General features: G+C 42.8%; 1 protein-coding gene across 1 annotated transcript in view; it reads right to left on the reverse strand.

The window, feature by feature from the left end:
- The window catches only part of ptprga (protein tyrosine phosphatase receptor type Ga), a 281211-nt gene extending 256134 nt beyond the window's left edge, over positions 1-25077 (reverse strand). Inside the window, exon 1 of the mRNA XM_020483255.2 lies at positions 24567-25077. Coding sequence (XP_020338844.2) covers positions 24567-24654 — 88 coding nt within the window. The 5' untranslated portion in view covers positions 24655-25077. The remainder of the gene's footprint in view (positions 1-24566) is intronic.
- Between the last annotated feature and the right edge of the window lie 400 nt (positions 25078-25477).

Raw genomic sequence — 25477 nt, forward strand, 5'->3', positions numbered from 1 at the left:
CGCTCTATAAGACTCCCAATCATGGACGGTTTTTCATACAGCCTGGATTCAAACCATGGTGTCTGTAGTGAAACCTCTGGCACATTTTTAGCTAGCTAGCTAATGTTAGCATGACTTTCACTAGCTACTGTTGCACAACATGGTAGGCCAGCTAAAGACACGGCCAGTGCTATCAAGGACACTTGGGACATTCCTGCCCTAAACCTTAATCATTTACATTGTCAACTTCAAAGGGGTAAGGACGTCCCAAGGATTCCGGATAGCATGAACCCTAAAGACATTCCACTGACTCTCGGCAGTTAACAGCACCTGCTTCATGCAAACGAATCCATTGGCATTGTGAATTCATTATAATGTACAAACTTTAGCTACTGTGGCCAGATAGCTAGCTTGGAGAAGGAATGTAGTGTTGTCTACATTAGTTACCATCCCATTTGTTTCGTATGAAGTGTGAATTCTTCAGTTAGCAAGCTGCAAGTGGGGGGAATGTCACTGGGAAAAGTAGCCTAATATTTCCATTTGGTTGTCGCTTTTTATCTCCCCACCTGTACTATTTAATTGGCTCAGAGTAGAAATGTCTCTACCGATGGGCAAAGCGATTCAACATGTAGAAACTGCCAAAATTGTCAGTCAAAAGCACACTGCACAGTCAGCGAACGAACGGTAGATGAATGCCAGATGAACGAAGGGAATTTGGTGCGGTGTATGTGGACTCTTAAGGCATCTGCATACTAGGTTCGGTTTGCTCCTAGTAGAACTCTGCTAGGCTACGTAAACATCTGTGCCTCGCAAACTCCATTAAAAAAGTGGTAATAGTACTGTTTGTCCCTTTGGAGATGATGTAGCCAGTATACACTTCCTCACAATAGTTTGGTTTAATCTAAGATCACTCAATACATCTGAAATTCATTTTGACGTTTTTGACGAGGTCTTAGTTAGATGTAAAATTGTGTGACTACGATGTTTCGTGCAGTATTTCTCAAGTGAAAAAATATGCATGAAAACGAGTCACCTCTTGTTGAATGACAAAAAAAAGTGTTTGTTGTCATTCAACAAGAGGCGACTCGTTTTCATGCATATTTTTTCACTTGAGAAATACTGCACTAAACACCTTAGTTAGATGTAAAATTGTGTGTCTAAGACCTCGTCAAAAACGTCAAAAAATTCATTGAAGAATCCCTTCTGTTGACCAATCACCGCACGAACAGCCCAAAAAAAACCTTGCCGAAGACTAAATCGAACTAAAACTTCCAAATATGTCATCATAATATATGCACAAACTGTTTTGGATGGGAAGCATGCGGACGCCTTTCCTCTCCCCACCCATCTCCTCCTCTCCCCCTTTTTGTCCTCCACCCCCTCATCCCTTCTGTCCTGTTCCTGTGGTGAGTGGTGCAGTGAGGGGCTGAGTGCTGCAGTGAGGGGCTGTGCTGTTGATGATGTCTAATTAAAGAGATTAGAGGGAGACAGACTTACAGTGATAACGGGGTGACCTAGTAGGCTACTAATGTGCTCCGCCCAGCCCATTTAATCCAATTCACATCCATTATAGTTACCCCCTTTGTTCTTCTGTTAAACCTGCCACTTAAGAGAGAATGTCATCCTTTGTTTAAACAAGTCACTCCTTTTATCAGCTGAAAGGGAATGGGCCCAAGCTGACACGTGGAGCCTAAAGATCCTCAATTTCCCCCACAGAGTACACTCCATTAAATCACATTCTTATCGCCGAGAAACTAAGCAATAAAAAGGCTGCTCTGCATTGTACTCCAGCTCAGCGGTAGAAGTGCAAGAATAACATCTGCCTATCTTGAGCTACAAGCTCTCACAGACTAGGCATTGTGCCGTTTTCTAATAACTGGACCTACATTCAAATTCCTCTACCACTGCCACTATGATCACACATTAGCTTGGCCATCATGCTTTTGTTTTCATGAGTAATACAAACAAAGCCAATACAACAAGACTAGAAAACCTGGTGAATTGAGTTGAAACTGAAACTACAGTATGTGTGTTTTGGTTAATTAGGAAGGAGTCTGGCTACTTTCCACATTTTAGCCGATGCCCCACCCAAAGGAAAGCCTGCATCTGCAGGCTACATTCTGTTGCTAGGCAATGGTGTATCTGATCGGCTTCAATCACATATCATACAACAAGAGCTTCTTCAAAGAACCTCCAAAGGGTTCCGTTCTGCCAGTCTCTTGGAACACACTGTTGCCAGGCCAAGGTTGGGTCAAATTGATAAGACACTCTCAGTGAATTCCAAAGGCTGAGAGGGATGATTTCAACTGAGTCTGGAGGATGCCAAGCTAGGCAGAGGGTATCCCACTTTTGATCTGGTCACATGGATGCACAATTCATGCTCCCTGATAGGGGTAAATCTACCCAAGTCTGTATATACTGTATATCTTTAAAAAATATATATATTACAGACACCACACACTCAAATCTCCTAAACCTCCCAAATCAAACCACTGTAAATTTCCACCATGTTGGGTTCCAGCATATGTTGTCAGAACCCTATCTGCTCTACTTCAAGAATATAGCCTGTGAGAGAGTGTTCTATCCCATATGAGTCTCCTTTGTGAATGGTCATTCCACTGAGTATATGAAGAAAAAAAAGATAATGAAAAACAAAGATTAAGACGATAAACCCGAAATGGCCGCAGTTTTATAGACAGAGTGCACAAGCAGCTTAAAGATTACATTTGTCTGTTTGGATTGATAACTGTGTCTCGGCCGTTCAGTTTATAGTCAGGGAGCTGGAGAGATTAGTCAGAGAAATGAAAAGCATATCACGCCAGCAACGGGACAAATGCAGCAGGTCTATCTTTGTCCAGAATCTGGGAGCATGAAACATTCCCGCAGATTACTGATACCAACCACACACCATGGGGCAGGATCTGTGCCCTAATCCAAAATCCAGCCCAGGTAGGTGGCACACACGCAACTAAGAGGAACTCTCTCTATAAACCTTGCACAGAACTTCCACACACAGACATGAGAGTGAAAGGAAAGAAAACTTTTTTTTTTAAAGACCTTTGACCTGTTGTCAATTACATACACTACAGGTCAAGGGTTTTTCTTTATTATTACTATGTTCTACATTGTAGAATAAAAGTGAAGACATCAAAACTATGAAATAACACATATGGAACCATGTAGTAACCAAAAAAAGTGTTAAATAAATCAAAATATATGTAATATTCTTCAAATAGCCACCCTTTGCATTGATGACAGCTTTGCACACTTGGCATTTCTCAACCAGCTTCATGAGGTAGTGTAACGTTCGTCATTAAATGAAGACCAAGGTGCAGAGTGATAGGCGTACATTTTCTTTTAATTTTAAATGTTCCACCAAAAACAATAAACAACTCAACGAACGTAAAGCTAGGAGTGCAAACACATTCAACACACAAAGACAAGATCCCACAACTGAAGGTAGGAAAAAGGGCTGCCTAAGTATGATCCCCAATCAGAGACAACAATAGACAGCTGTCTCTGATTGGTCTCTGATCTATTACGAAATAGAGAATTTAAAGGATCTGTAAGGTCAGGGCGTGACATGTAGTCACCTGGAATGCATTTCAATTAACAGTTGCACATTCTTCAAAGTTAATTGGTGGAATTTCTTTCCTTCTTAATGTGTTTGAGCCAATCAGTTGTATGGTGACAAGGTAGGGGTAGTATACAGAATATAGCCCTATTTGGTAAAATACCAAGTCCATATTATGGCAAAAACAGCTCAAATAAGTAAAGAGAAACGACAGCCCATCATTACTTTAAGAGATGAAAGTCAGTCAATCTGGAAAATGTCAAGAGCATTGAAAGTTCCTTCAAGTGCAGTCGCAAAAATCATCAAGCTCTATGATGAACCTGGCTCTCATGAGGACCGCCACAGGAATGTAAGACCCAGAGTTACCTCTGCTGCAGAGGATGAATTCATTAGTTACCAGCCTCAGAAATTGCAGCCCAAATAAATGCTTCACATAATTCAAGTAATAGACATATCTGAACATCAACTGCTCAGAGGAGACTGTGATTCAGGCCTTCATGGTTTAATTGCTGCAAAGAACACTACTAATGACACCAATAAGAAGACACTGGATTTGGCCAAGAAACACGAGCAATGGACATTAGAGCGGTGGAAATTTGTTCTTTGGTCTGGAGTCCAAATTGGGGATTTTAGATTTTTGTTTGTGAGACACAATGCAGTTGAACAGATGATCTCCACATGTGTATTTCCCACCGTAAAGCATGGAGGAGGAGGTGTGATGGTGTGGGGGTGTTTTGCTGCTGACACTGTCTGCGATGTATTTAAAATTCAAGGCACACTTAACCAGCATGGCTACCACAGCATTCTTCAGTGATACGCTAATCCCATCTGGTTTGGGCTTTGTGGGACAATCATTTGTTTTTCAACAGGACAATGACCCAACACAACTCCAGGCTGTGTAAGGGCTATTTTATCAAGGAGAGTGGTGGAGTGCTGCATCAGATGACCTGGCCTCCACAATACCCCGACCTTAACCAAATTGAGATGGTTTGGGATGAGTCGGAACCGCAGAGTGAAGGAAAAGCAGCCAACAAGTGCTCAACATATGTGGGAACTCCTTCAAGACTGTTGGAAAAGCATTCCAGGTGAAGCTGGTTGAGAGAATTCCAAAAGTGTGCAACGCTGTCATCAAGGCAAAGGGTGGAATCTCAAATATAAAATATATTTTGATTTGTTTAACACTTTTTTGATTACTACATAATTCCGTATGTGTTATTTCATAGTTTTGATGTCTTCACTATTATTCTACATTGTAGAAAATAGTAAAAATAAATAAAACCCCTTGAATTAGGTGTTCTAAAACCTTTGACTGGTAGTGTATGTATATGCATGCTGATCGTGTACTTCAGGAGACAGCAGAGGAAGCACACTCCCATCCATATCGACGGGACTGCAGTGGAGAGGGTTAGGATTAGTTCCTCGGCGTACAAATCACTGACAATGGTCCACCCACACAGACAGTGTGGTGAAGAAAGTGCAACAGCGCCTCTTCAGGAGGCTGAAGAAATTCGGCCTGGCCCCTAAGACCCTCATAAACTGGGCACACTGCCTGCCCTCCAGAACGCCTACAGCACCCGATATCACAGGAAGGCCAAAAATAGAATCAAGGACCTCAACCACCCGAGCCACGGCCTGTTCACCCCGCTATCATCTAGAAGGCGAGGTCAGTACAGGTGCATCAAAGCTGGGACAGAGAGACTGAAAAACAGCTTCTATTTCAAGGCCATCAGACTGTTAAATAGCCATCACTATCCGGCCTCCACCCAGTACCCTGCCCTGAACTTAGTCACTGTCACTAGCCGGCTACCACCCGGTTACTCCACCCTGCCTCTTAGATGCTGCTGCCCTATTAATATAGACATGGAATCACTGGTCACTTTAATAATATTTACATACTGTTTTACTCATTTCATACAGTACTGTGTGTATATACTGTATTCTAGTCAATACCATCCTATTCAACTATTGCTATATATATATATATATCTACATACACTATTCTATCCTACGATTGTACAGATATACTAAATATTATATCCACATATTGTCCATAACGTCTATACATCCCATATATATTTATACGCTGGACTCTGGACTTTACTTTCAGATTTGCATATATTTGAGACGTGTACGCTAAGAATTGGGAAGTGCGTACAGGGAGTGAATTTAATAAATAATGGAACATAGAACAAAACAAGAAACACAAGTCCCGTACAGACATGAAACACAGAAACAGAGTCAATAACACCCAGGGAACGTATCAAAAGGAGTGACAGATATCGGGGAGGTAATCAGGAAGGTGATGGAGTCCAGGTGAGTCTCATGAGGCGCAGGTGCGCATAGCGATGGTGGCAGGTGTGCATAATAATGAGTAAACTGGCGACGTCGAGCGCCGGTGAGGGGGAGCAGGAGTAGACGTGACAGTATTGTTGTGAATTGTTAAATATTACTGCACTGTTGGAGCTAAGAAGACAAGCATTACACTACACCTGCAAATACACCGGCTAAATATGTGTATGCGAACAATTTTAATGTTATTTGATTTTGTTGTATGTAATGCCAATATGTGGTTTTGTATTATGTATCCTATGCTCTATCCAGTTTAGAATGTTACGTGGAATAGACAGGACCAGAGAGAAGTATATCCTCTGTGTGATGAAAAAAATAAGGGCTGTGGGATCACTTAGAATTTGTGTCATAATTAGCATTCAGACAATTATCGCTTCTGCTTCTTTAAACAATGACACCATGACTAAAAAGGTGTTGCTCATAAAATATCACCACATAGCAGATGTGTAAGATGGTGAACGCAAAAGAAAATCTGTATCCACAGCAACAGGGGCTGATCTTGATGAGAGCTTAGGGTAATGTTTCTCTCTGTCTCTGTATGAAACAGGATACCTAATGATACAATCCATAAACATTGCTGTGAAAAAGTCCATAAATATGTCTTTCCAAGATGATGTTTTCTGGGATGCGATCTAGCAAGACACAAGAGACAGCTATTGGAATTATTTCAGCAACACAAAAAGTTCTCAGTTCAGCCTTTTGATGCATAATCCATAAAACTTGTTGAGGTTTACTGAGATGTGCTTCTCCCATCACTATTATTAGAGGGTGAAGTGAAGCCTCAGACTCTTGTTATATTGAATCTCTAGAGATTCTGATTCATCTGTTTGTTTAAACAAAGGTATCTAACAAAGTCCTACTCAATTTTCCCATTTTTTTAATCAGCACAGAGTTATACAATTGAGTTCATACTGTATGGTTTTACAAGTTATCTCTACAGTGTTTTTTATTTTACTTTTATTTTACCAGGTAAGTTGACTGAGAACACATTCTCATTTACAGCAACAACCTGGGGAATAGTTACAGGGGATGAACGAGCCAATTGTAAGCTGGGGATGATTAGGTGACCATGATGGTTTGAGGGACAGCTTGGGAATTTAGCCAGGACACCAGGGTGCACACCCCTACTCTTACAATAAGTGCCATGGGATCCTTAGTGACCACAGAGAGTCAGGACACTTTTTTAACATCCCATCCAAAAGACAACACCCGACACAGGTGTTACTGCCCTGGGTCATTGGGATATTTTTTGGACCTGAGGAAAGAGTGCCTCCTACTGGCCCTCCAACACCACTTCCAGCAGCATCTGGTCTCTCATCAAGGGACCAACCCTGCTTAGCTTCAAAAGCAAGCCAGCAGTGAGATGCAGGGTGGTATGCTGCTGGCTGTAAAATTCAACAGAAATGAAAACTTCAACATTTCTATTCTCCGTAAGGAGCTTTGTGTTTATGTTGTATTCCTCAGTAATAAAGCCTCATACTAGTGATGTTCAGAGCAATGGCTCTCAAACCTGTCCTTGGGGACTCCCAGACATTTCACAGTTTTGTTGTCGCCCTGAGCTAGCTCACCTGATTCAAATAGTCAAGGGCTTGATGATTAGTTGTCAAGTTGAATCAGGTGTGCTAGCTCTGGAATAGTTAAATACATGAACGGCTGGGGCTCCATGAGGAGAGGTTTGAGAAACACTGGTCCAGAGGGGAGTTTTACATTATCATTTGACTGCCAGCAGAACCTGCAGTGGAAACAGGATCATATTCAGTTACCAGCCATCTGCTGTGTGGAACAACAACACTGCCTGCAACACAAAACACCTCTTTATGTATGTGTATGTGCTGTGCGTGTGTATATGTGTGTGTGTGTGTTTGAAAAACGCCTACTGTAATGCTACATCTTTATACACCTAAACAGAGAGCTGGCTTCTGAATAGAATGGAAAACACAAACATACTTTCTTAAGCAATCTGGTACAAGCTACAATACAACTCAAAAACCTAGCCTCAAAGTAAAATAAACACACAGATTATACGAGTGACTCATATGCCCTGATGAAGGCTTTGATTCACGTATCTATTAATATCTGAAGTTAGTTGGACAAAGTGTGAAGAGTGTTTGAGGCAAGGACTTTGTGTTCGTGATCAGAGTGAGACAGAAAGCGAGGGATCTGTATCTCTGTGTCTCCGTTCATTTTAGGTAATAGGCCCAGCAGTCATGTTGAGGCTAGGGTCCGGGTCCTGCTTAATGGCAATTAGATGTTCCTTTTAGATCGGTCGCCCAATGCCTGTCAACACTCTCTCACTTTGGAGATCCTCTGAGTGACACCGCCTGAGAGCCTATTCAAGATTCAAGTTTCAAGTTTTAATGCCACATGCACAAGTACAGTGAAATGTCTTTCTTGCAAACTCAAAATCCCCCCCCCCAAAAAATGATCAATAATAATGTATTACTAGAAAAAAACACAGTAATAAAAAATAGGAAATATGAAATACACAATAACGTAAGCACACTATATGCAGGAAATATTTTAAAAGTCAGTTCCAATACCAGATTTACATGTGCAGGGATACTGGAGTGACGGAGGCAGATATGTACAGGGGTAAAGGGAACTAGGTGACATGATATAAGATAAACAGAGTAGCAGCAGCTTGTATGTGAGGGGGTGTGCGGGTGTGTAGAGTCAGTATAAATGTATGCATGTTATGTGTGAGTGAGCAAATGATGGAGAGTGTTTGTGTGTGTGTTGGAGTGACAGTGTGTGTGAGTGTGTAGGGCCCTGTGAGTGTGCATAGACACAGTGTAAAGATTGAAATAAAAGGTCAGTAAGATACAAGGTTAACTCAGTCCGTGTAGCTATTTTGTTAGCTATTTATGAGTGGTATTGCTTGGGGATAAAAGCTGTTCAAAAGCCTGTTGGTTTCAGACTTGATGCGCATGTACCTCTTGCTGTGCGAAAGCAGAGAAAATAGTCTACGGCTTGGGTGGTTGGAATCTTTGGTTGGACTCTTTTCCGGGCATTCTTTTCACACTGCCTGATATAGAGGTCCTGGATGGCAGGGAGCTCAGCCCCAGTGATGTACTGGGCTGTCCGCACAACCCTCTGTTGCGCCATGCGATCGAGGGCAGTGCTATTGTCATACCAATCAGTGATGCACCCAGTCAATATGGTCTCAATGGTACAGGTATACCTTTTGAGGATTTGAGGGCCCATGCCAAACTTTTTCAACCTGCTGAGGGGCAAGAGGCACTGCCGCTCCTTCTTCACGACTGTGCGTGTCTTTGGACCATTTTAAGTCTTGAAGCTGTCTACCTGCTCCACTGCTGCCCTATTGATGTGGATGGGGACGTGCTCGCCCATGATCAGCTCCTTGGTCTAACTGACGATGAGGAAGAGGTTGTTGCTCTCAACTCCTCCCTGTAGGCTGACTCATCATCACCGGTGACCAGGCCTACCACCGACGTGTCGTCAGCAAACTTGATAATGGTATTGGAGTTGTGCGTGGACACACAGTCGTGGGTGAACAGGGAAAACATGAGAGAACTAAGCACACACCCCTGTTGGGCCCCTGTGTTAAGGGCCAGCGTGACGGAAGTGATGTTGCCCACCCTCACCACCTGGGGTCGGCCCGTCAGGAAGTCCAGGATTCAGATGCAGAGGGAGGTGTTCAGACCCAGAATCCTAAGCTTGGTGACGAGCTTGGAGGGGACAATGGTGTGTCAATGAACAGCATTCTCACGTAAGTATTCCTCTTGTCTAGGAGGGTGAGGGCAGTATGAAGGGCGACTGAGATTGCGTTGTCTATGGATCTGCTGGGCGGTATGTAAATTGTGGGTCTAGGGTGGCGGAGTTAATGTGTGCCATAACAAGCCTTTCAAAGCACTTCATGATTACAGAAGTGCTCCAGGGCGGTATTCATTGTGGAATGAAGCCTTAAGAGTTCTTAGAAACAGGGAGGATTGTGGTCATTTTAAAATGAAGGGATTACAGACTGGGAAAAGGAGAGGTTGAAAATGACTGTGAATATACCTGCCAGTTGTTCTGCGCATGCTCTGAGAACGCGCACTGGAATACTGTCGGGGCCCGGGCCTTGCGAGTGTTGACCTGATTAAAGACCCTTCTCACGTCGGCCTCGGAGAGCATGATCACCCAATCCTCTGGGTCGGTGACGGCCCTCACACCCGGCTCGATGTTGTTGTTGTCAAAGTATGCATAAAATGCATTGATTTCGTCTTGTAGAGAGGCATCGTTGATCAGATTACGATTGGGTCTTCCTTTGTAACCCGTAATGGACTGTATGCGGCAGGCGTCGGAGCCTGTGTTATATGATTCCACCTTATTTCTTCATTGTCCTTTTGCTCGTTTGTTGACTATGCGGAGGTCATAACGGGCCTTCTTGTATTTATTCCTGTCTTTAGCAGTAGCATCAGGGTTGCCTACAATAGCTCTGTGTATGGTAGAACTGTTCTTTAGTTGAGCGCCAACCTCGCTTTTGATTGAGGAAGCAGCAAACCCTCACCGTGGGTACAACATCACCGATGCATTTTCTAATGAAGCAGGTGATGGAGGTGGATAGCTCGTCAATGTTACCGACGGAATCTTGAAACATATTCCAATCAGCACTAGCAAAGCAGTCCTGTAGCATAACCTCTGATTCTGGTGACCATTTCTCAACGGCACAAATCGCGGGTACTTCCTATTTCAGCACCTGCTTGTAAACAGGAAGCAAGAGTACAGAGTCATGATCTGATTTGCTGAATGGCGGATGGGGGAGGGTCTTGTATACTTGCTTGTGGATAGAATAGCAGTAGTCTAGAACTGTATCGTCCCTAGTGGCATTGGGAGTCGTGTTGATGGAAGTTGGGCATCACGTGTCTTAGTGATGCAGAATTAAACCAGAAAGGCAACCTCTGGGTGTAGGTTTTCATGCTTGTTTATAGCTTTGTACAGTTCGTGAAGCGTCAGCTTGTTACTTTTCTTGTCCTGAGGTGGAATGTACACAGCAGTCACGATAAAATCTGAAAACTCCCTTGGGAGGTAGAAGGGTCGGCATTTGTCCATCAGGTATTCCAAAAAGACTGAACAGTGGGTTGACACTTCCACCACACTGGAATTAGCACACCAGTTGGAGTTGATTAAGAGGAAAACCCCTCCTCCCTTCAATTTCCCTGACTCCACTGTCCTGTCCGCCCAGTGAATGGAGAATCCATCGAGTTGGATACCCATGGGGAGTATCTTGTCCGAAAGCCATGTTTCTGAAAAGCAAAGAATATTGCAGTTCAAGAGTCTCGATGGTGGCAAATCCACGATCATAGGTCATCCATCTTATAATCAAGTGACTGTACATTAGCCAGTAGAATGGAGGGAAGAGGTGGCCGGTTTTCCCTTCGCCTTAATCTCACCAGGATCCCCCCTCCCTTGCCTCTGTAATGCCGCCACTTCCTCTTGGGTAGCCCGAACATTTAGTTGGAGTTACATAGGAACTTGCAAAATGGCGACCATCCAGTACGGCACCAGTACGAGCACCAAAAGCCCTCAAACAAAGGCACAGGGGAAAGAGGAGAAGAGGAAAAATAGACAGCAAGAGAGAGAGGGGGGTGGACCAGAAAGAAGAGAAAGAGAGAAAATGGAGTAGAGAAAGAGGGAGAGAGAGTTTGGAGAAATGTATCAGGAGTTTATCTAACTCCACTAATGAGATATATCATTATTATTTTTAATTTTAAAAAGTCTGTTAGTCATTGTCCTTCTATAAAACTGCATCTGCAGTCACGACTCCACTAAACCTTGTGGTGAAAAGTAGATACAAACCATCATGTCAATGGAAGCTTTGCTCAAAACCTATTTTAAACAGTGTCCTTCATTATACTTTTGACATAAAATCACTTCCAAGCACTTACCTGATAACAGTCGACATAGACATTCACTCTCGTTTGAGATTATATCAGAATCCTAAAAGGCAAAAGGTTAAAAGGCATTTCTTCTGCCTTTATAGGATCTATTGAAAAGGTGCCATACTCAGTATCTAGAGGTTCAGGGTCCAGCTCTGGTAATATTCCTACTGTGCAAATAAACAAAAACATATACAACAAATAAAAATGGAGATATGTTGGACTAAGCATGGAAGTACATTAAGCAAGTTTTTGGATGCAAAAAACGAAGTTCGCTGAAGGACAACGAACACAACCTTTGCATATCAAAGCAGATTTAATTCTGCAAACTTCATTGAGATCACTAACATTTCTGTGTCTCTGCAGAGTACGTCTCCGTGTGCCACCTAGAAAGTGTTCTGGAGCGTCAGGCTTGGCTGGGTTCCATTAGATTTCCCCCGCGGGTCATCCATCGGCCCCAGGACGGGCGAGAGAGCGCCCAGCCCCGAGGTGATTAACGGAAGAAAGATGGCTGCGGTCCCAGCGTAAATCCAGAGGGGTTTCAGGTGGAACACAGGCGCTTGTCTACCGATGAGGAATGGTACTGAGCCTGGCCCAATCCTGCCTGGAAATCTCTCCTCTCACTACTCACTCCATTCTCACTCCATCCATTTTAAAGAACAAAGGAAGAGAAGGCGAGTGTGTAGGGCGAGGGGGAGAAATAAAGAAGAAAGAGAGTGTGAGGGAGAGAAAGAAAAGAAAGAAAGGAGCGAGTGAGTGTGTGAAACACAGGGGAAAGAAGATGGAGAGACCGAGCAAACAAGAGTGAAAGAGAGAACGGAAGAGAGAGAGAGAGAGAGAGAGCGAACGGAAGAGAACGAGAGAACGGAAGAGAGAGAGAAAGAGAAGGAGAGCTGGGCGATCGAGAGGGAGAGAAGGAAGGAGAGCACGAGAGGAAACCTGCGAACCCCCAGGGTAATATTAGTGAGGCCCATCTGTTGAACATCTGGACTGAGGAGCCAAACACTTCCAGCACCCTGATCAGGAAATCAGAGAGGACAGAGAGTCTCTCTGTGACCATGATGGAGGACATAGATGAAGCGATAGATAGATATTACTACCGAGCACATGAGGCATACAGGTGACTTTGAGCAAACATATGATTAGAGTAAACACAATACATGACATTTTGAGAGGAAATGTTATGTCCTGGAGATGTTTTGAGAGGGTCATAACATGCAATAATATGGGACACAAGACACAAGTAATTCAGTAATATCAGAAAACAAGAGACTTGAATGAGACCAGTAAGAAGAGTGACACCCCAAGATACAGCATCCACCACCCAGTGAGTCCAGAACACATTGGGATCAAGAACCAGGATGACCGAACCAGTAGTATCAGCAGCTCAGAACACCCATCTTCATCTCCAGGTCCATCCAACTGGAGTGAACTGTCACCAGGCCAGGTCACTCAGAGAGGCAATCTCTTCATTGTCAAGTCCAAAAATCAAATCTACCTGAAGATGGGGGGGGGTACTGATACATCTTACCTCTACCATATGAATTGTAATTTATGACATAATTGCACAGCAATACATGAAAAGATCTCTCTCTTTCGCTCTGATATGAAAGTCAACTGTGAAAGCACAGGAATACTGATGATACTGGAGTATTACACCAGGTGCTGATGGTGGGGGTGAATGACCACACAGAAACGCTGCCGTGTAGGCTTGGGCGGTATACTGTATATTCCGTATACCAGGGGATTTTGAAATATCAACATTATACAACACTGCTTATAACTATAAGTGAACTATCTAAGTTGTGCCAAATCAATTATTTTCAGTTCAGTTCTACAGCTATGCATTTGGTTAGCTAACTTGCTAGCTAAGTGACTAGCTTGCAAGAGCAAGCTTCTTGGTTACAGCAGAGACAATCAATCCCCTTCTGGATCAAGATCACTGCTGCCTAAATTATTTATGCGCATCATTTTTTTTAACAAAAACATCTCAAATATATATATTTTGACGTTTGGAAAAAAATAGCACACTTTGTGTGCACTGCCGGTAATACCATATATGGTATATATTTCAGGAAATGTATGAAGGTATGAAAATCTGGATACCGCCCAACCCTACTGCTGTGTCAGAGGAAAATACCACCGTATTCAAACGGCCTGATAATTATAGCTTGGTGCTAGGAATGGGAAGTTTCTATAAAAAATAAAAAATAACATTTATTACCCCAAAGGTGGCAAGTCACAGGAATCAATATGGCTCCCATTAAACACTGCCTCTCCACGTGCTGCTCGAAGAAAGAAGTAGCTTTCTCTCTCTTCATCTCTCCTCTTCTGCATTTGCTCTGAAGCTCTTTTTTTTCTCATTCCCAGGCGTGATCTTTAAGAAAGGACTTTAACAAGCAGAACACTCTTCTAACTCTCAAATCCCACCTCTGAGGGGAATTCCAGCTAATGAATTTTATGAGATTATTAATGAAAGACATGAGGCGCATTAATCTCCTAAGGAGATGCATACTTTAAAGCAGGGGTGGGCAAACATTTTGGCTCAAGGGACACATCAGGATTTCAAAAATCAGCAGTGGGCCGCACAGATTCTGTGGGGAATGATTTGTTGGTCAAAAGATATTTGCAGGCCAGAAAAAGGGCTGTTATTTGAAAACATATAGGTCCATTATACACTATATATACAACAGCATGTGGACACGCCTTCAAATTAGTGGAGTTGGCTCTTTCAGTCACACCCATTGCTGATAAAGAGTATAAAATTGAGCACACCGCCATGCAATCTCCATAGACAAACATTGGCAGTAGATTGAAAGTCACTGACCTCTTCAGTAAGGCCAATGTGGCACCTTCATAGGATGCCACATTTCCAACAAGTCAGTTTATCTAAGTTGACATCCCTGTGTCAACTCTAAGTGCTGTTGTTGTGAAGTAAAAATGTCTAGGACAAAAACGTCTCAGCCGCAAAATGGCTTGCCACACTGGCTCACAGAATGAGACCACAGAGTGCTGAAGCGCATAGTGTGTAAAAATCATATGTCCTCGGTTGCAACACTCATTACTGAGTTACAAACTGCCTCTGGAAGCAACGTTAGCACAATAACTGTTTGTCGGGAGCTTCATGAAATGGGTTTCCATGGCCGAGCAGCCACACACAAGCCTAAGATCATCATGGGCAATGCCAAGCGTTGGCTGGAGTGGTGTAAAAGCTCGCCACCATTGGACTCTGGAGCAGTGCAAACGCGTTCTCTGGAATGACGAATCACGCTTCACCAGAATCTGGGTTTGGCGGATGTCAGGAGAACGCTGCCTGTCCGAATGCATAGTGCCAACTGTAAAGTTTGGTGGAGGAGATATAATGGTCTGGGGCTGTTTTCAATGGTTCGGGCTAGGCCCCTTAGTTCCATTGAATGGAAATTTTAACGCTACAGCATACAATGACATTCTAGATGATTCCGTGCTTCCAACTTTGTGGCAACAGTTTGGTGAAGGCCCTTTACTGTTTCAGCATGACAATGCCCCCGTGCACAAAGTGAGGTCCATACAGAAATGATTTGTCGAGATCAGTGTGGAAGAGCTTGATTGGCCTGCAGAGAGACCTGACCTCAACCCCATCGAACAGATTTGGGATGCATTGGGACGCCGACTGCGAGCCAGGCCTAATCACCCAACATCCGTGCCCAACCTCACTAATGCTTTTGTGGCTGAATGGAAGTAAGTCCCCACAGCAATGTTCCAGCATCTAGTGGAAAGCCTTCCCAGAAGAGTGGAGGCTGTTATAGCGGCAAAGGGTGGAAGAACTCCATATTAATGCCCATGATTTTGGAAAGAGATGTTCAACGAGCAGGTGTCCACATACCTTTGGTCATGTAATCTCATTTTTACATACTTTCTACATAGTTTTAGACGTTCAAGTGTGGCCTGAAATAATGTCCCCCATGCTTTAAAAGCTGACGTGGACTCTGTGAAACTGTCCTCTCATTCTTTGATTGACAGGGAGGCACCCCAGACACCCATCCAGCAGTGTTTCTGTTGATGTGAGAGGTTCTGTACACTCAGTATTCATAATGGCTGGTTGGGGCTGCTTGTGCTACTGTGATTTGTGAAGGATCAATCTATCTGACTTTCACTATAGCTGTGACAAATGACTGTGGTGTGACATTGACCATCACACTTTTTCACTGCAGATTCAGCATTGGGTGACTGGCAGTGATCTGCATGCATTACTTTAGCACACAAACAAAAATGGTCAGTGCGAGAGAGACAGAGAGAGAGAGAGCGCGAGAGAGAGGGAGAGCGCAAGAGAGAGACAGAGAGAGATGGGCAGCGGGAGAAGGCATTGAAGTTTAAACAGCCTCCCCAGAAGTAAGACAAATTGGGCAGTGCAGCCAACTCCAGAGCCCTTGTCCCCATCTCTCAGGGGAGGAAGCCAACATCTCCCAAGCATTAAAGTGGAAAAACCAATGCCACTGTGAGAATTTAATGAGGAGGGCTCATACTGCTCTCTACTCTCAGGCCTGCCGCTGACTCTGTGACACAACACTTCATGGCGTGTGGTGATTTTCTCTCTTTTTTATTTTCTATCTATCTCTTTTTTTTTTACTTTGCCAGGGAAATGGGAGTGGATATCAAGGCTGTAACCTGCCAAGACCTCTCAGTCACCCTAGTGCAACACTAATGCATTTGGACAGTGGAAAGGGCATGCCACATCCCTGTGACTATTATTCTTTAGGAGCAGGCAGACATTACACAGTTTATCAACCTCTCTAAAATGCAACACATATGAGAAACAAGTGGGGCAATGAAAGGAAACAATTATCCTGGTTCGGTCCACTGACAAATAACAGTAGGAGTGACTCGTTATTTTTTTTTTAATCATTATTATTTCAGTTCACCAGTAGCCTCTATTCCATTCTACTGTATTCTGTTCAAGCAAAAGTGTTTGCTGTTTTAACTTCATTACAGCCTTGCCTCTCCAACACATAGTTGTTAATGGAGAAAGGCTAAAGTTAAGTTGCTAAAGCTTTCCCAAAAGAGTCTAGCCTCACTCAGAGCAGAAAATGGCATCGCAGCAGATTTGTGTTTGCTTTGTAAATATTTGATGGAGGTACAAATCATGAGTAAGTGGACGATTGGAGGGAGAGCCTTGACTTTGTTTTGGAACTGCCAGTGCAAGGGAGTAAAAAGGTCCAGAATCGATGAAGGGGGTGAAAATAAGAATTTATTTAAAGAGAGGCAGGAAGATATGCAGGCTAGGAGGCGAGGGGTTCGGCGAAAGGGGAAACGGTGATGGATGAAGTTTAGCACTCTCTCACCAAGGGTCTGATTGAGTGGCCGAAACAAACACAGTGAATTAATGACAGTGATAATCTAAAGTAAGCACATTGGGAAACTGACTGAGCTTCGTATAAACAATTTCAGCCCCCCCCCGCCCCCCCCCCCCCTCAATGTTATCTTAAAATAAAAGTTCAAAAGTAAAGCGAAAACGGTCCCAATACAGAAACAAATAAGTCTAATGGTCCAGTTCAAATGTGCCATGATTCACACTGTACGGTAATGAAACTAAAGGTATGTATTTAGTCACTAGCATCCCAGATAGAAGGTCATCATTCAAAATGATATCTTTAAGTATCCTCAGCAGTTTGCATCTTGATGCTGACATTGAGGCTAATGCTGAATCTTAATTATTAATTGTTTATTGCATTAATGTATCCAATTGCCAATACCACACATCATTGAGCACTCAACCCCCACACATAACCACACAGACCGTTGTGTGTGTGTGTCCTTGCTGAGTCTATACTTAGCATTCCATGGTTGCTAGAGCAGCGGTAACAGAGGATCACTTGACAACCTCACAGGACAAAATGCATTTAACTTCATCAGCACTGGCTTGAGCTGCTTAATTTGTTATTAATGTCTCCTCCATGGCTACAGAAGCATGCTAACTGTGACTGCAGAGTAAGGTAGAGACAGAGAGAGGGGGAACAAGGCTGAGACTGAAAACTCAGAAGTGGGATAGTGAACAGAGGAGTAAAACAATGTTATATTATAAGGTTGTATAAGACTACTACTACTCACATGTGAAACCCACTTCAGACGTGATACGGAGGTGCTGTACGAGTGAACACGAGTGATAAAATGTCTCTTGACACCAAGAAAAATTCTGAACTTTACACTGTGGCTTATAATCGCAAATCATTATTCATACAAATAATTTAGAAAACTATGAGAAAAAGGTTGCAGTCTTTTTAGTTGCATTTTTAAATAATCACTGTATGTCTAATAAATCACTGTGTGTTTATTTCACGAAAATAACTCAAAATAAACATATATTAATCATTAATTTCCCTTAGCCTCCTTTTTCCATTACAATGTTTGGTCTGACCGTGTGGGCGTTTTGATACAAACGTAAATATATTTCAACAATGGGTTGGTCAAAACAAGCATTGTGATTGGTTGAGACACCTTCTAAGCCATACTAAAAAATCTGTTAAGCACGGCTAGCCTGGGACGAAAATAATTGCCATTTTGTTTTCTGTTCCATATGAAAAATCCTTGCGCATTCACTGTCCCATCAGACCAGCCAGCCAATTCATTACCTTGATCTCCACTGTAAAAAGCATCTAGACATTATTTCCTCTTGCTTCCAGCCTAACATTTGGTTTGCAACAACGGGGGTTTGTACCAACCTTGCTGTCTGTACCTCGACATTTGCAACAGTGTTTCAATATTGAAATTCGTTCTCCACTGTCCTATTGAGAACGTGTCAGGGCGAGATGGACTTTTCTCAGCCAGTCGAAATCATGAATCAGCAATATTTTTTTTTAGATATATACAAAGGAATGTTGGTAGAAAAACAGGTCAAACTAAATTAAATGCAGCTACTTTGCTGTTATTCTAGCTGCATGGTTTGACGTCACTGTGTTTGCCATAGTTGGCTAGCTAGCAAGCAATGGATAAGAGCATTGCCAACCAGCATGGCAACGGAACATTTAGAATGAACAACTGGGTCGCGTCCATAGATATAGAACAAAAAGACTTCACGACTGTGTCGCGTCTCTGGCAACCTAACCGATAGAATGAACGGCCGGCTTGGCTAGCAACCATAGTGTGGGGACTAGGCCTATATTTTTGTTGAGGGATAAAATAGTAGCCTATGAATACATTTATCAAAATCAAGTTTTTTATTTATTTGGTAATTCATTGCAACAAAAGCCACTGTGAGGTTGTGCAAAACTACCTTTTTAGCACGGCTGTGCTGATTTACGGTACTCGGCTCTGCCTTGTGCCTATGACCACAGCACAGCCGTGCTAAACAAGTCGTTTCGCACAGCCTCTCATGTATAATTGCTTTACTACATACACAGCCCTGCTTGGCAGATAGGATCGTCTCGACTGTAGAGCCTACCCCGCTTACCCCTTCAAGGAGGATAGGGGGATATTTATGCAAAATAAAAGATGACTGGTCAGAATAATCAGATCAGATTGTGATGTCATGCTGTGGGTCAAAAAGTCCATCCACCTGAATAGTCTGAAATTACAGGCGTTTTATTTCAGAAAGCTCTTACACTAAAAGGGTATTATCATAATTTTCAGTGTTATTTCGACCTCACAGTGTAGAATTATATATTTTTTAATGAATATCATGTTTTTGACTGCACTGCCCCTTTAAAACGTTCGATGTCGAACTACCCTGGATCACAAAAAAAGTGAAGAGGAAGTGAAGAGGAACGGAGTGAAAGGAGACTTTCACTCTTCAAAGAGGCTAAGAAATCAATTGGAGATATTTGAAGACAAATCAAATATGTTGCAATGGATTGTCTGCACTCAATAGAGGACTTACAGCTAAATGGCTTGATAGAGAACATAAGAGCCGTAACGTGTGTGGGTTTCTGTCAAAGCAACTGTAGAGACCGAAAATCTATCACTAGGCAAACACCATACAACTAACAAAGCTCAAATCAAGCTATTCCATTCCATTTGTTTGTGATGAAACCCCACTTTTCATCTAACAACAACAATCAAATCTGTAAAAATAAACAGATAATCAGACTTCCCCCTCCTCACCCGACAGCCTGTCAGTCCTGGGAGTTTTAACACCGACCAATCCACGGAACTGACATCCTCCCTGGCACCACTCCGCTCCCCAGGCTCCAGGGACAGGCAGCCTGGCAGGCAGCGTTACCGGCACAGAGGGGGTGAGAGTTTAACCCTCTCTCTGTCTCACCCCCCCCCCACCTCACTCCCTCTCACAGCAGGCATCACATGGTGAGCTGGGCTGTCCATTACATTTAGAGGCCTGCATGCACGCCAGGTCTGATAAGAGCAGTGGCAGGGTTTCGGGGAATGGGAGGAGGAGTGTATGGCCTGTCAGTAGTCTGTCTGGTCACTAAACAGTTCCTGTTACGCCCTCTGGTCTCCCGTCTTCACCCCATCCCTGTTCAACCTGGGTGTCTGTGACAGTACTGCTAGGAGAGAGGTAACTCTCTGCAGGTTGCTGTCACCTCTACTGCAGCCCGACATTCAGCGCTCCAAAAGGACATTGGAAATGCTACGACTTGCCTTTTCTCAACCTCTAATCTGCCTCTCTGGTAAACAGGGCAAGAGTACTTGAATTGAAGATAAGTATGTGCAGCAAAGTCTAAATCATTACTTGACATGTGCACAATTAACTCTTGCTATTATCTTGCATTGCCCTTTGTCACCTTCATCACCCATTGTGAGGTAAATATTTTGACCGTTGTTACTAATCCATGTATTAGAATACATGGGATACAGTACAATACAATTATATGAAAGCATTACAGGCAGTATATTCCAGGCACTTCAAATTAAACATAAGCAAGATGTGTGATTGAAAAAGTATCAACTTCAATGCATGTTGTGGGATAATGGACACCCTGCATCTAACAGCATGAGATGTGCTTCTCACAGAGAGAGACAGAGAGAGAGGGCTGGGCAGGAAACACGCTAACTGAACTGGAGCACACTGGAAGCAATCAGAACGAGCCCACAAAAAGAGAGGGAGAACAGAAAAAACAGAGAAAGAGAGAGAGCTTGTTTCAAAGCAGCAAAGGGCAGACCGGTGAATAATTCCAGAACCTTGAAGGAAATGATGGGAAACTCCCACCCCTTCCAATGGAAAATAACCCAGTGAAGACTTGATTAAAACAACGAGCTGGAACAGTAGAAAAGGCGACGCCAAAGCCCACTGTTGAATGAAGCAGCTTTTATTTTCAGCAGTCCATTAAGCCCAAGAGCTATGGCAGGAAAAAGGGAAGGCAGCCCGGAATCTTCCCAGCACGGACCGCGTTTCCCAGCAGCTCACTGGGCTTCGGGATTTATGAGGCGAAAAACTGATGAGAGACAGATTAAACAACGGGAATGCCGCACTCAGCAGAAATGCCGATGAAAACTCTAAACACAGATTTTCAATGATGTATTATTCAAATTATCATTATTATTATTATGAGTATTGTGAAAATATTAATTAGTAGTAATATTAGCATTAATAACTGCCCTAATGTTGTATATAACAGCATGCGTACCAGAAAGCTACGGTAATTCTGATAACTCCAATAAACACAACACATTGCAGTGTACTGTCGTATAGTTCAGCATCTCTCTCTACAACCCACACTTTCCTCAAGAACCCTGTACAAAATCACTAAGCAACTGCAACATGACAGCGTCCCACGCAGTTAACTGTCTGCTTCCCCCCATATCTTTTAATCAATCTATTAGGGGGAGCTTGGCGATGATGACAGGCCAAGCGACTGATAAAGTGACCTAGCGGACATTTGAGCTGCTCCGGTTTGTGCGTGAGGCAGATAATAGCCAGTGCTGGAAGAGATGATGATGATGATAATGTTGCTACTGAGGCCAAGAGTATATCCAATCTTCCCTAAATGTCAACCTTTACCACGCTGTAACTCTGAATTTAAGGCACAGCCTGCTCAGATAGAATGAAATAATGTGTTTATTATCCTATCAGGCTCAAACAATTGCACTCTCCCCAGATGACAATGAAGGGAAGGTAAATAAATAAAAAAGGAGAGGAAAATGAAAAGATGTGCTGGCTAAGGAGCTTCTCATAAGATTACAATGACTGTTCTGTTTTGCTTGTTCTGTCAACAACATACATTCATTTCACAGACATGGGGACTGATCGAAGGCCAAACAGATCTCTTTCCCTCTCTCCCTGTCTTTCCTCCTAGGCTCTCTGGTCTGAATGGTGGAGAGGTGAATGACAAGGCGATGTGTTCTGTCTTTCATTACCAGCCTGGCTGTGACTGGACCCATCGTACCCTCACATCCAGACTGGAGGTGGGAGCTGGTGCTCTGTGGCAGGAGACACCCCGCAGTGAAATTCAGCACTTTTTATATCCCAAACAGATGCTTTGGAGTCCCCAATACACAGTAAGAAAACTGACTATTTCGGGAGACTGAAGAGTGCAGCAGCCTCTTTCACAGAAACATGACAAGAATAATAAAGTTGCCATTTTGTCCGTCTGTCTACAGTGTTCGGCTGTATTGTTGGAAGACCTGACGCTGAAGGAGACCGTTGTAAACAGTAAAGCACTTTTAATGAGCAGGGGGTAAAGATCACAGTTTGTAAAAAATAAATAAAAATAAATAAAAAACTAGTAGTCCTATAAACTACTTAATAATGAGGCAGGCTATACAAAACAGAAAATATTGGTGATCAAATACAAAATCGTATATTCTCAAACTTTTAGTCATTTGGTGTCTCTTTCACTCTCTTACAGTCATTACTAAAAAACTATCACTTTAGTCATACAACTGCTTGCGGCAACTGCTGCACATGATACAGTACATCATAGAAGTGATCACACTCTGCTTTTCTCTCCGTGTACTACTAACCGATCCCACTAAAACCCCTAGCATACATCAGGCTGATACCTTGAAGTTTGGCACACTGCACACCAGCAGAGAGAGAGAGAGTCTCAGTCCTTGGGGCGTGTATTTGCCCTTCTGTGACCTGTTCTTCAAGCATTCATCACCTCTAATGATAAATCAAGTATGAAATGTTGATTTGTCAGGAAAGTAACCTACGTTATGTTTCATCGCAGACAAACGGTACAAACCAGGGGTGATGAATTATATTTGGTTTTGGATTTGCAAAGAGCACACAGCACAGTAATAGATTATTACTTTCACATTTCAGAATGAGATAAAATATGACAAGTTAATCAAACACACAGATAGATAAAGAGAGAGGGAGCAGAGAGAGAGTGAGAGACACACACAATGTATTTCTACCATAAAGGTTATGGTTTGCTTATTCACTTCATGCATCACCTGTAGCTGGATACTAGGCATTCAATTACATAATATCTCTTCAGTGTAAAGGAATGCAATTGCACATCTAGGATACATAGGAATTACAATGTGTGTATTGGCTTCCAAATACCGGCAGAAAACGCAATTTGTAATGCATCTCATTCAAATGTAATAGTTGATCGTTTGATTTAGCAAAAAAATAAACACAACTATTGGATTTGTGTTGCGGATTCCAGGAGCGTCCATCGCAGCGCCTCCACATCAAGGAACTGTCAAGCGGGCAACAAATACATTTCTTGGACATGGTGTAATGATGATAAAATTCTAAAAGCTTGAGGAAAGTCCAGCTCAAGGTCACCCAAATTAAAATCATACCAAAACAGCCATAGGGACAGTGGTGTGAATCCTCTAAGCGCCCGTGCGATATATAGCCTATAGCCTATATATTAGTCCCAAATCACAAGGAACTGTATTCGTCTGAGCAAAGTCAAATATTGACAATTATTTACAGGAATGTTTATATTTACCATTCCAAATGATGAAGCTCCGTGAGCAACATTTCCATTGATGCAGGCAATCATTTTTCTCTAATTGTATTTTTGCCAAGTCAGAACTGAGTTTGTGAACATTGCGCCACGACTCAAGGATGTTTTAATTCAGTACCGGCGTCAAATGGACGACACATTTGGGTAGCCTATTTATTTGTGTCAATTACCTGCTGTTACTGCGCGCTAACGATGACCGTTTTATATGCTTTATGGGTTTATGCATACCCTTGTAGTTAGACGCAATTGTAATGTGATATAATAGGCTATACAACGATAAATCTACATGTTTTCAATGCCGTTGATTTGCCTTTCCGCACTGTAGCCGCACGGTTTGGAGATAACGGTTTCGTTGCATTGGCGCTCCGCGCTGTCAATTATCAAGGCTATTTCTGATGATTGCAATTATTTTCAGATCGTTGTTGCAACAAGAAACTATATTGTTTATAGGCTATACTAATTATTATCACGAGCTTTCCTGTTGGTATAGCCTACCGAATACCCCGCCGCGTGTTAATCTGGGGGTAAAGTGGAAGGGAGTTTCACCACCTTTGGACGGACTGTATAGCCTACTAGAGATGTATTATATTCACAAACAAATTACAGTGGAAAAGCAAATACTTTTGCGAGAGAAATATATATTTCCATAATCCCAAATGGTATCGTGGAACGTGGCTGTTGTCTGATTGAATGTGTAGCCTAGCATAGAGCCTAGTTATTATTTTTAAATCGCAAGGAACAAATTGGCACAAAATTATGTGATAGGCTACTGCACACCATGTCATCATTACATTACATTAATATTCCACTCGTGTATGAGCCGAGTTTAGTCATATTGCACTAATGTTTCCTAGCGAACTACACGACTTCTCAAGTCATGAAAATCACCAAGCTTGGAAACGAGGAGAGATGTGACTTCGAAAAACTTACCAGGATGACAGTCTGCCCAGAAGAGCACGAAGGCAGACAAGATCAGAGACAAGATCCACCAGCAACACGATTGCAGTAGCCTCCGCATGACAAAATGAACATCGAGAGCAAAAAGGGCAACTGTTGAGTTATCCGTCTGATCAAAAAAACAATGCCTGCTGCGTAAAAGCAGCGCAAATGCTGCTAAATGTAGGCTAGTGACTGTTCAGTGAAATTCAGTGCGGGTCTGGAACGTCCAGAAAATAGTATTTACTTCTCAAAACCTCCTTCCAAACAGCTTCTTGATACTCCCCAAAAAAAACATGTCAGTTAGTAGAGATATAGCTTTCGAGCTTCAATCAGTTCATTTATCAAGGATAGAATAGATAGGAGCAGAGGACGCTAGTGGCAGTAGTCCATGCAGCGGAGAGCTGCAGCGGTTCTGCTGGCGAAAACAGAGAGAGAATAGTTGGAGCGGCACTGGAAGTGTTCCATTCCTCCATCCAGGAAGTAACGTGTGTGCCAAAGTCTGGCAGAGACTTTAAAACAGGCTTGGGAGAAAAGGCGAGGAGAGGAGGGAGAGAGGTGCAGAGAGAGAGAGAGATGCAGAGCTCAATCCTCCGGATCCTAGCGCCGGGGAGTATTAACTATTAAAGCAATAGTATACAGTTTAAATGTAAATGCCCACTGTAGAAATCCACGTTTTCGAGCTGAAAAATGATGGTCCATGATGGTGCACAACGATTTAAATCAACAAGTTATAATTTTAGTCAAAATATGATACATTCCCACTTCTGTGCTAATCCTTGTGAAAGAGGTGTCTTTTCCTATGATACCATCCTGATTCTTCACTGACATTTTCAACCTCTCCCTGACCCATTCTGTAATACCAACATGTTTCAAGCAGACCACCTGCCAAAATGACTACTGCC

This window comes from Oncorhynchus kisutch, linkage group LG5, assembly GCF_002021735.2.
Source record: "Oncorhynchus kisutch isolate 150728-3 linkage group LG5, Okis_V2, whole genome shotgun sequence".
NCBI classification, from domain to species: Eukaryota; Metazoa; Chordata; class Actinopteri; order Salmoniformes; family Salmonidae; genus Oncorhynchus; species Oncorhynchus kisutch.